The sequence below is a fragment of the Rhinopithecus roxellana genome, chromosome 2 (genome assembly GCF_007565055.1).
Source record: "Rhinopithecus roxellana isolate Shanxi Qingling chromosome 2, ASM756505v1, whole genome shotgun sequence".
NCBI lineage: Eukaryota > Metazoa > Chordata > Mammalia > Primates > Cercopithecidae > Rhinopithecus > Rhinopithecus roxellana.
In genome coordinates this window covers 88,743,557-88,755,989 of record NC_044550.1, presented here as the reverse complement: position 1 = coordinate 88,755,989, position 12,433 = coordinate 88,743,557, and the positions used below count along the sequence as shown (strand labels likewise).

General features: G+C 37.5%; 1 protein-coding gene across 5 annotated transcripts in view; it reads right to left on the bottom strand.

Annotated features, from left to right (window-relative positions):
- RXFP1 (relaxin family peptide receptor 1) overlaps positions 1-12,433 on the bottom strand; it is a 123,598-nt gene that overhangs the window by 53,973 nt on the left and 57,192 nt on the right. For 4 of the 5 annotated variants that reach the window (XM_010383214.2, XM_030925996.1, XM_030925999.1 and 1 more), the window contains exons 3-4: positions 6,960-7,058; positions 1,011-1,116 (exon numbers count right to left, since the gene is read on the bottom strand). In XM_010383214.2, the coding sequence (XP_010381516.1) occupies positions 1,011-1,116; positions 6,960-7,058 (205 nt within the window). The remainder of the gene's footprint in view (positions 1-1,010; positions 1,117-6,959; positions 7,059-12,433) is intronic. The other variant, XM_010383229.2, reaches the window with a different exon arrangement.

The window sequence follows — 12,433 nt, the reverse complement described above, 5'->3', positions numbered from 1 at the left end:
CTCTTTTGGAAAACCCTGCTGATATTTTCAGTTCATATTCCCTGGCCACCCCAAATTGGGTAAACTTCCCAGATCTTTGAATTCAATGGAACCACTATGCACAGGAACTCTGAGTTGTAGCTCTTACCTCATATATCAAGTATTAGTATTTCAATTGCTGTATTATGTGGCCTGGTTTGAAAACGGTAACACTTGTCAATATTCATAAACTCAAGAATTACTCTTATTTTGTCCTCATATACCCAAAAGTGAGAGCCACAAGGCACTAAGGCATCTAGATGAAAAAAGAAACTCAGCAAAAATATTGGATTAAAATAGTTGTCCTCCACTAATTTCTTGTAAAAAAGTTTCAGTCAAATGTATATGTTTGTGTTGCTGAAGTTTGTTGAATTCAAATTAGTACTAGAAACTAACACTACAGGTACTAGAAATCAACACACCACTTATGGTGATAATTTTTTTACATACACAAGTTTGAATTCCTTAAGAAAACAACAACATTAACATCTATGACTCATAAGGTGATTCAGAACAGATTTTAAATACGACATTTTGGGGGGGATATCTTATCCGATTTACCTTATTTTCTTTTTTAACTTACACATCAGATTAAAATGTCGGTCCAATAAATTCTAAAAGAATTCTTTCAATAAATGTCAAATGAAAATTCTATGTAATAGGAAAGCTCTATGTAACAGTTTAATTAGAAGCCATTTTTTTCTTTAGTAGCACACGCAATTGATTACTTTTTTTGTTTACATAAAATATGGTGATACTCCATACCTCACAGGATTATTATGAGGGGTTAAATAGCTAATATAAAGAATAATTTAAGGTAGGGTCTAGCATTTAATAAATGCAAAATAAATATCAGTAATTATACCTGACCCAGGAAAAATGACATCATCTTGGAATAAAAATACATTATTAATAATGATATGGTCTTAATTATAATACAATTTTACAGGTGCTACCTGGCTGTCAGGATGAAGTCATTCTTTTCTACTTACATTGCAGTCACATTTGAAGAAACTGATGGAACAGCTCGTAAATTGGTTTCATCACAGTCAAGCTCCAGACCTTGGCAAAGACATTGCACTGGCACAGAACCGACCACTGAATCAAGGGGAATTGGTAAGGCATGATGACATGAGGGGCCAGGAAGAGGAGGGTAATGAAAAGAAAGAAATGAAAAGCTATGAGAAAATCATTTAGTACAAAAGCATATCATGTGCTACCTAGGCAATTTAGGCAATGCTTTAAATTAAGGGTTCAAAGTTTGCTTTTAATTTAACCTTGAAATGATGGTAGAGCATTAACATTTGGAAACACACACTTACCAGCTCATGCATTTTTAAAAAATAGCAGACTATTCTCCATTCATTGCAAAATGAATGAAATAATCTGCTCTTATACCACTAAGGATTGACATGATAATGTGTGACGAGGCTTAATGTTCATATTACAACTGCCACTTAAAAATAAAGTATTTATTTTAGCATAATCAAAACCTTTAAAGGAGGAATAAATCACTTTTAACTAGCAAGAATGAGAACTAAAGGCAAATGATAGTGTCAATAGTTTTTTTTTTTTTTTTTTTTTTTAAATCAGGAGTTCTTCAAATAATTAAAAAAAAAAATCTTTTGGCTTAAATAGGGGTAAAGGATGAATAAAAGTTTATTTATGGGAGTGACAATTTTTCTCCTTAGGATTCTATTTTCACTGATGTTGGGTGTTGGAAAGAGAGGGAGAATGAGGTGTATGACCTTGGCCATCTTGTGAGGCTGTAGCGATAGTGTTAGGATGTGAGTCAATACATCTAAAGTCTATTAGAGATTTGCAATGATGTATTCATATAGCTAAACAGAATAATGAGATTATTATTTAGGATAATAAATATAGTTTGATTCCTGCTCCAATGGGGAATGGCCAATTCCTGAGAGCAAGGAGAAATGTTTACCCCCTCCACATTGACTTCTGGAACCCTGACCTATACCGCAGGGGTTATAGACTCCAGTGTCTCCAATGGTCAGGCAATGTCACTGTAGACTGTGTCCAGATGTCCAAGTGCAACAGCGTCTCCCATCTGTTGCCATATGAGAATAGGAACATGTGTAGCTACGTCTACCAACTTCCTCAAAGAAGCCAGAAATACAACGTTTTATATATGACTATCTATTTAAAAACTGATATTAGCTAACTGAAAACATTGAAAAATATTGGACAAACAAAACTGTCTATGAGAGTTTTCTGTTTGTAGGCTTCCAGTTTCTGACCTTTATGGTGAAACTTGCAGAGAGCAGGCAAGTGTCTCAGTGGCTAAGCGGAGACCTCTGTGAATGACTTCATAAGGAGCTTTTTGGCTCAGATATGAGGTGACATGTGTTCTTCCTCTCTTCCCAAATATCTCCAGAGACTTCTTTTCAGGGTTACAAGAGATCAGGACCATAACCTAGATTTAGTGTTTAATATAAACAGAGTATCTGCCAAGAACTTTAAAACAGTTTTATGGTTGCAAGTACCCACTTTGGTTGTGGATGTCTAAAAACTGATGCTGTCTCTTTAAGTTAAAATCATATCTCATGTGAGTCTATGTGTATGCTGTGGGGATGGGATGGAGAAGGTTGGGAAGGAAGATGAAGGCCTGGAGAATGAAGTAGGAAGGGCAGAAACGGAGGGCAGTCAAATTAGCGCTAACACCAATGCATTTTTTTCATATATAGAGACTACATTAAGATAATCCATAGACATTGATTACAGGGTTATCTGCAATAGGGAAAAATGAAAAAACAACATGTAAATATCCAACAGCCAAGCAATGATTAAGGAAATTAGGTCACTTACAAAATATACTATTACATGGTATATTTTAAAAGATGTTGTAGTAATATGGATACCTGATTATGCTGAAATGCTAATTGAAAATTTGGTAAAAATGGTTTGTATAGGAAATTTCAACTATGTTAAAATAAAAAAAGACGAGTAATGCAGTAGCAAGTTAATGCTGGTAGCTTCTGAATGGTCAAATTATGGTTGAGTAAGTAATGCTTTTGAAATCTCTATACTTTTCAAATCCTTTAAACTTAAATTTTTAAAATTATTGGTTCATTATAGGTATTATATTTTCCATGATATTGCTCTTAGAGATGACTTTAATAATGTGAATTCTGCACATTATTTTATCTAGTCAAAAAATGATTATAAGCTTTGCTCAGTTTAATTTCCAATCAATTCCTATAATAATCTGCTTCAAATAAGGTGGGACACTAGGAACCTTAACTTCAATTTTAACTGCAAGTTTTACACTACACTTGCCATTCTATTTTTACACTGTTTACAAGTTTGAAAAATATATTTAGTTATTAGCTACACTCCCCTCCCGCAAATTGTCTTTAAATAACTTTAAATGATATATTTGTTTTTGTTAAGTACTGACGAAAAAAATTACTTCTTTTTTTTTAATACAACATTTATTACATAGCCTCATTCGTTTTATGTAATTATACTTGTGACAAATGTCTTCCAAGGTGCAGGATCAGGCAAAAATATATTTCTCTTGCTGACTTGTCTGGTTTTTCTCCATTTGTTTGTTTTGCTTTACAAACTATGAGAGTTATGTAAGCCATTATTTTCTCTCTTGGACTTAATGGCTATGAAATTCATAACTATGCTTTGGATGAAGTCACTGAACTTCTCTCAGGAAGGATTTTCTTAATTTTTCTCTGTCATTTGCTTTCCATTCACCACTGAACTTTTGTCTTTTATATCATGTTAATGGTTTAAGGCTTTTAGTAGCTGTATTTTAATTGCTAGTTGCTGAAAATCCTTTTGGGAATAAAGTGAGGTATTAAAAGATTCAATTAAAATTTAAGAAATAGACTGGGTGCGGTGGCTCACACCTGTAATCTCAGCACTTTGGGAGGCTGAGATGGGTGGATAACCTGAGGTCGGGAGTTCAAGACCAGCCTGACCAACGTGGAGAAACCTTGTTTCTACTAAAAATACAGAATTAGCCAGGCGTGGTGGCACATGCCCGTAATCCCAGCTGCTTGGGAGGCTGAGGCAGGAGAATCACTTGAACCTGGGAGGTGGAGGTTGCAGTGAACCAAGATCATGCCACTGCACTCCCCAGTCTGGGCAATAAGAGTGAAACTCCATCTCAATAAATAAATAAATAAATAAATAAATAAATAAATAAATAAGAATAAAAAGAAAATATATGATAAAAGAAAAAAACTATTTTGAGACAACATGGCTTAATTCATTATTTAAAAAATTATCAGTTAAATTATATCTATTAACTTTCTCCTTTCCCAAAAACTTTTAGCAGCTTTTATTTTTCCCCCTCTGACAGAGGGTTTTGTTCTGTTGCCCAGGCTGGAGCACAGTGGCTCAATCCTAGCTCACTGCAGCTTCAATCTCCTGGGCTCCTGAGGAGTACAGCTAAGTTTTAATTTAATTTTTTTTTTTTTTTGGAGATATTGGGGTCTCACTATGTTGCCCAGGCTGGTCTTGAACTCCTGGTCTCAAGTGAGATCTTCCTACCTCAGTCTCCCAAGGTGCTGGGATTATAAGTGTGAGCCACTGTGCCCAGCCAATTTTCAGCTTTTTAATGGACAAATTATTTGGTCTTCCTCTAAATAATGGCATGATGCTGAGACAGATTGCTGAGTACCCCGTGAATCTCACAAGAGTGACATCTATCCCCTTAAACTGGGGATTATTAGTGGTTTTTGATTAACCTCATTTGAGTAATGAAGACAAAAAATATTAAACATTTAAAAAGCTAGACTTTACAATTTATGGTAGAACATAAAGAAAAAAATAAGGATTTCTTCCTCTATGCCTTTTTTTAAAAAATAATTTTTGCAAGAGAAAAAACCTTATATTTGCAACAGGCTATCTATAGCCTCCTATATAGACTTCAACAATCCTTACATTTTAATATTTCATATTTTGTTGATCTACTAATTTGACACTACTATTTGATATGAGGCCATTACTTATTCATCTTAAATGGTTTTATGAAAAGGATATGACCGGGAAGGCACTATGTAAGAAAAAAAAGAACAGAGAGGAGCTGACATTGCCAGGTGATATGAAGAAACTAACTAAATATATGACATAAAATTTGTCTAAAATAAACTCTTAGTCACCTCTCCACCATTTTGTAGTGAATAGCCATTGATTGCTCATTCATGACTGTTTTCCATTCAAAGCTGCCCAGATAATGCTTTGGGAAGATGGGAGTGAGGTAAGTTGTACAAAACACAGAGAACAGAAAACATGATGAGTATGAGAATTGAATAATTAACGTTTAATAGGGCTAGCGAAAGGTAAACTGTCGCTGTCTGTATAAACATGTATTTTCTAGAACTCACGGTGTAAAATTTTACTCTTTTAAATTATTGAACTATACAATAGTTAAATCATTGCCTACATAATATATTGTGCTTTTATCTATGACTAAAGACATAATTTACAATAATGCAACTTTACAAAAATAATGTTATAAAATAACTAAGTATTTGTTATTAAAATGTAATTATTATATAACATTTACATAAATAAAACCTCAATTATTCAGACATATTGTTAATCTGGCGTGCTTCAGGATCAAAAAGGATAAAAATAAACCATGAATTTAACACCCAGCAAATAATTCTGTGAATGTTTTAATAGTTAGCTAAAAAACTAAAAGTTTTAGCTATAAGAAAAATTATTATAAAAAATATATGTTTAAAAATATACTAATTCAACTGGGCTTTAAAAATTCAACTGGGTTTTACTGTAACCATAATCAATCCATGAAATATGTACGTTCCTGGGCAGATACAAAGATGAAAAATAAAACAAAACATCTTATCTGTAGCCTCCCATATAGACTTCAGTAATAATTTATTGAGTGCTCACTATGTGCAAAGCACTATTTTAGGCACTAGAAGAGCAGCAAAAAAGAATAAGCCAAACAAAGTACCTATTGTCAGAGTGCTTAGGATCTGATGAGATAATTCATACACCACCACAACCAGCACCACTACCGCCAGCAATTATGATAGTACCACCTCGGAAAATAACACAGAGTAAGCTAATAGAGTAACGAGGGGAGGGCTGAGGACGCTGCTGTTTTATACAGTGTTATCAGTGCAGGCTTCCTTGATTTGAACAGGGCCCTAAATAAGGTGAGGGTCACCAACTAAGCAGACACATGGGAGAAAGTTTCTGAAAGAACAGTCTGTATAGAGGCTGTGATATGGAGCCATGTTTGGAATGTCAGAGGAATAGCAAATATGTCTTGCTTTTTAACCAAGGTTTTGAAAAGCTAGGGTTAAAATGACAGCTCCAAGGCACAGATTTACATTTGCATAATTTATTAGAACAGACAACATTTATTTAAGAGGAGTTATTTTCATGTCTTTCTGATCTAAAATATTATAGTTAATCCTCGGGTTTATACCCTTCCACACCCCTCCAGTGTTTTTGTAGGTTTTCAGTGTATGACTGAACATAGTGGGTTATAATGAATAAGGGTTTTGCAGCTCAGAAGAGTTTTTTTAGCAAACATTAAAATCCGAACAGCTTTTCTGCCCTGTCTACTTTCTGTTTTCTTTACATCACATTTCATAGAGATTGTGAAAAGAGAACTCAAATAAAATAACATCTTTGAACATCCTTGACTGACATTGGTTTTGTTCACAACAATATCTGACACCATTTATTACTTTTATACTTAAGATCCCCAAGTCTTTTTTGAAATAAATTTTCCTAGTGAAAGTTGTATATTTAATAGAGTTTGCAGTTAGAAAACTATAATTGACCTCTTACAAATTTGGAAGTTTCTTTAATTAAAAATGATTTCAGATTGAGATGCAATCTTTTTTTTTAATGATGAATCAAACTTTTAAACAATGGTGTCTTATGAACTCATGGAAAAGGAAATAACTGCTCCGATTACTTACAACATTCAGGTGTTTCTGCCTCAAAGGGATATGGGGAAGTCATTTTGGAGTAACTGGCAAAATATTTGTCAAATTGCAGAGACCATCCATTGTTGTCTCCTAAAATAAAAATCGGAGAACAGAAAAGTTCAAGAAACTGAAATATTCTGCTATATTGTGGGGAAATAGGTCCTCTCTTTAAAACAGTCCAGTGGTTCTCCAATGTAGCGAGACAAACATTATCTGGAAACTTGCTATAAATGTGCATTTGTGGACCCCCACCTGGAGATTCTCATTTTACAGGTCTGAGATGGGCTCCCTAGTCACCATTTTAAATTTAATTTAATTCTTTAGATTGAAAAAATTTTGGTGGAGTAAATTATGACAAAGCTATTCTCCAGTTTTTTTTCACTTGTTTTTTGTTTTTGAGACAGAGTCTTGCTTGGTCGCCTAGGTGGAGTGCTGTGGTACGATCTCAGCTCACTGCAACCTCCACCTCCCTTGTTCAAGTGATTCTCCTGCCTCAGCCTCCCAAGTAGTTGGGATTACAGGAACCTGACACCACGTCTGGCTTTTTTTTTTTTTTTTTTTTTTTTTTTTTTAGTAGAGATGGGGTTTTCACCATGTTGGCCAGGCTGGTCTCTAACTCCTGGCATCAAATCCGCCTGCCTCGGCCCCCCAAAGTGTTGGGATTACAGGCGTGTGCCATCACGCCCTGACTATTCTCTGTTTTTAACAAGCACTATAGGTGTTCCTGAAGCAATTAATATTTTGACCACATTTTAAGAAGCAGTATTATAGACATAGCCAAATATGGCACACTGTTCTTAGCATTTTACAATAATTATGTTTCCCTACATCTTCTTCAATCTCTAAAACTGATGTTGGAGATGTATAAACATGGCCAGACAGCCATGATGACTAACTTTTTTTATGTTATAATATATATATACTTTTTTCAGACGGAGTTTTGCTCCTGTAGCCCAGGCTGGAGTGCGATGGCACTATCTTGGCTCACTGCAACCTCTGCATCCCAGGCTCAAGTGATTCTCCTGCCTCAGCCTCCCGAGTAGCTAGGATTCCAGGCACCCGCCACCATGTCCAGCACATTTTTGTATTTCTAGTAGAGACGGGGTTTCACCATGTTGGCCAGGCTGGTCTGGAATTCCTAACCTCAGGTGATCTGCCCGCCTTGGTCTCCCAGAGTGTTGAGATTACAGGCGTGAGCCACTGTGCCTGGCCGATTAGCTTTTAAGAAAGAAAGAAAACATGACTGGCATGATCTCATTTGTTTTCTCTTTTTCTTTTTTGAAAGGCACCATGGTATCTAAAGTGATTATTCTCTGAGTGCTTATATATATATTTCTATATTTTCGTATTTGTATTTTAAACCCCTATGTCACTTTTAAAACGTAGATTTTATTCATGGGGTAAAAGGAAGACAATTTTTCTCACAAAATTCCTAATGATCTTTTAGTTACTTTTAAACATAAGAGACAGCGCAGCCAAGCATGTGATAGAGTGGACTAGCGAACAGGGATGAAGAAGCAGTTTCTCTGGAGATCTCTGCACATGGTACAAGCCTTCATTCTCTTGGTAGGGGTTTGTATGGGATCTTCTCTAGACCTTCTAAATTTTTTCCTGAATGCTGCCAGAACTCCCTAAGGATGCCCAAACATATGACCAGAAAGTGAAGTTATAAAAGTTTGTCCTGTTTCTGTAAGTTAGTAGTAAGTCTAGTATTGATTTCTTTTAAAATTTTTAAAATTAAAAAATATTTTTGAGACAGCGTCTTGCTTTGTCACCGAGGCTAGAGTGCAGTGGTGCAATCTCAGCTCACTGCAGCCTCTCCCTCTTGAGCTCAAGTGATCCTCCTCCCTCAGCCTCCTGAGTAGCTGGGATTACAGGTTGCACCACCATGACTAATTTTTTTTTTTTTTTTTTTTTTTTGTAGAGATGGGGTTTTGCTGTGTTGCCCAGGCTGGTCTTGAACTTCTGGGGTGAGGTGATCCACCTGCTTTGGCCTTGAAAAGTGCTGGGATTATTAGGCATGAGCCACTGCAGACTTCTGCATGGGACTCTAGCAGGCCACCAGTAACTTCGTGGACAAGGGACAACACCCCAGAAACCAACAAATGCCAGCCCCTGGACACCCAGGAAAAAGTTCACGGTGCCTGCCCAACCCTTAATACACGCATCAGTTGATATGTTAGGCAGATAAACAGAAGGAGGAGGAGATTTGAAAGATTCAGCATATATAGCCAAATAGAGACTAAAACTTCCTGAGACTGTGGTGGCTTTTGTGAATGTTTGCTCCTCCTTTATTCTACCTCCACTTTAGAATGCTTTCGTATTCTTTAGAAGTTGGTAACTTAAATATATGTTTTCCAGACCCCAAGCAGCCAGGATTCTTGTTATAGATAAGCTTCTACCAATTGGATGCACTCTTATAAGACCTGAGGTTTGTACACACCAGCCTCACGGATATCTAGTGGTAGTTGGGGCAGTTACTGCAGTCAGCCTCAGGCATCCAGTTTCATAGATGTAGAGATGAATAGCAGTAGCAGTTGTGACAGAAGCAGATGCTTCTTGATCTTGGGCTTCAACTACAGTGGTATATTCCCTACCTCTGACTCCTGCTTCTGCAGCCTTTAAAATGATTCTACAAACACATTGTTTCTTGTATAAAAATATATATATTTTTTTCTTAAGCTTCTCTTTCCCAAAAATATCTAGAGTGGTTTCTGTTTCCTCCTTCCAGAAGGGGTTACAGATAACAGACTCTCAGACATCTCAAGGATGGAAACATTGGATGGGTTATCTATTCCGCTTCTTCTTACAGATAACGGCAATCATGTTATTATTAGAACATGAGACTCTCATAATTAATGGTATACAGTGACAAAAAGAAGCCACTTAAATTATTGCTGTGGTTTCCTGGAATGATGTGTCTGTTCGAAGGCTAGGCTCTGGCAAAGTTCTTGCTATGATAAATCATTAGAACGAGAATGAGAAATTTCAAGGGTTGTGAAGTGGGACTGCAGAAGAAATAGCTCTGGAGAGATTAAAGAAAGGAAACAGCTGGGCATGGTGGTTCATGCTTGGAATCCCAGCACTTTGGGAGGCCAAGGCGGGCAGATCATTTGAGATCAGGATTTCGAGACCAGCCTGGCCAAGGTGGAGAAACCTCCATTAGAAATACAAAAATTAGCCGGCCATGGTGATACATGCCTGTAATCCCAGCTATTTGAGAGGCTGAGGCGTGAGAATCGCTTGAACGGGGGTGGCAGAGGTTGCAGTGAGCTGAGATCACACACTGCACTCCAGCCTGGGTGATAGAACTACCCTCAGATAATCTTTTATCTCTTGTGGCCTTAGCTCAGGACTGATGTACCTCTACATTATATAGAATCTGATCCTATGGGTTGTTAAGTTACAATGTAAGTTGAATTCACATTTTGTCATATCATTAACTTTTTTATTTTTATTTTTGAGACAGGGTCTCACTCTGTTGCCTAGGTTAGAGTGCAGTGGTGCAATCATAGCTCACTGCAGCCCCAAACTCCTGGGCTCAAGGGATCCTCCCACCTCAGCCTCCTGAGTAGCTGGGACTATAGATGCATACCACTATGCCCAGCTAATTTTTTATTTTTGTAGAGATGGGGGTCTCCCTGTGTTGTTAAGGCTAGTCTCAAACTCCGGGCCTCAAGTGATCCTCCCACCTTGGCCTCCTAAAGTGCTGAAATTATAGGTGTGGGACACTGTGCTCAGTTTGTCATATCTTTTAAGTGAACATTAGAACACAAGAACAAGGTGAGAAGGACCTTGTGAATTGCACTGGGACATTTGCGTGTGTTCAGTTGAATTTGACCACTCTAAATCCCCTTCCCACAAAATCTCCCTTGCAAGCAAAAGCAGCTCCCCTTTCCTGTCTGATGAGGTTAGTAGTAGTTTGTTTGAAGACACATGAGTTACTTTACTTGAGGTAAAAAAGTTGCCAACTCTCCTCAGGCCCTTTCATTACCAGGCTTCTTTGCTTCTCAACCTATTATAAGTGGAGTCAGACCCCAGCATGCTGCAGAACACAAATTAGACTTGGAGAAGACTGACATACCAAAAGATTTTGCTATTTTATATAAGCAGAAACCCAAGGAATTTGTATGGGAATGGTTTCTACAAGCATTAGACCAGGAAGTAGAAATATAGCTTTAGGTTGGGCAAAGCTAATTGATCTGGGTATCTGATATGGTCTGGCTCTGTGTCCCCACTCAAATCTCACCTTGAATCGTAATAATACCCATGTGCTAAGGGTGGGACCAGGTGGAGATAATTGAATCAGGGGGCGTGTTCCCCCATGCTGTTCTCCTGCTAGTGAGTGAGTTTTCATGAGATCTGATGGTTTTATAAGGGGCTTCTCCCTTTATTTGGCCCTCATTCTCTCTCCTGCTGCCCTGTGAAGAGGTGCCTTTGGCCACGATTGTAAGTTCCTGAGTCCTCCCAAGCCATGTGGAATTGTGAGTTAATTAAAACTCTTTTCTTTATAAATCACTCAGTTTCGTGTATTTCATCATAGTAGACTAAGAACAGACTAATACAGTGACCTCCTGGAGTTTCTGGATTCCGGGTGTTAGCTCAAGCAGTAGTTTTGCTAGACTGTCGACTGAAATCTGAACCCAATGCTGACCTAGGCTAAATGAAATTGAGGGGCAAATGCATGCAAATGTTGAGTCACCAATGGAACAGATCATGAGGGACAGGCATTGTATTGCACAATTGCAAGGAACCTGTCGTGGAATATGCTGTAGATTGACCCAACTTCATTGGTGTTTTCCTGTGCAGCAGAGACTGAAAAACTTCAGACAACATTTCACACCTCCTGCAGAGCCAGGATTTGGGATGCACTCACATGTATCTTGGTTAGAAGAGAGGCATAAGGTCATTTTCTTGCTGCTCTGTCTAAAACAGAGACATAGGAGCAATTGTGGAAGGGGATTTCAGGTACTACCAGCCTTGTGGGTGTCCAGAGAGGCAGCTGTGTTGGGGGCGGGAGCAGCAGCTGTCTCCATTGTCAGTTGCAGCCATGATGGATCCAACAGCATGGATGTCGACCTTGTTTACACCCACTCCTCCAGCCCTTCTGCGAAGATTCTGCTTACCTAATTTCTGTCTAATATACCTAGAGTAGTTTCTAGTTTTTTCCATTTAACAATGATAGATACGGGGAGGCTGATTGAATCAATTGGATTAAAGTACGGCGGAAAAATGATTAGATATTTAGTTAATTTGGGGAGTTCAAGTGGAATCTCATGAGGGGGAACAAAGCAGTGCATTTTTTCTGAACCCATAAATTTAGTGTAGTTTAATTTTGTGGTTTCACTAAAAAAAAAGTCACGTGGGTTCTGGGGATGGGGTCAAGAGCCTTACAAAGTGTTCTGTTCTACTGGGCTCCGGAATCACCATTTGTTTCCTTGGCTGTCAGGTTTTGAGATTTTGGA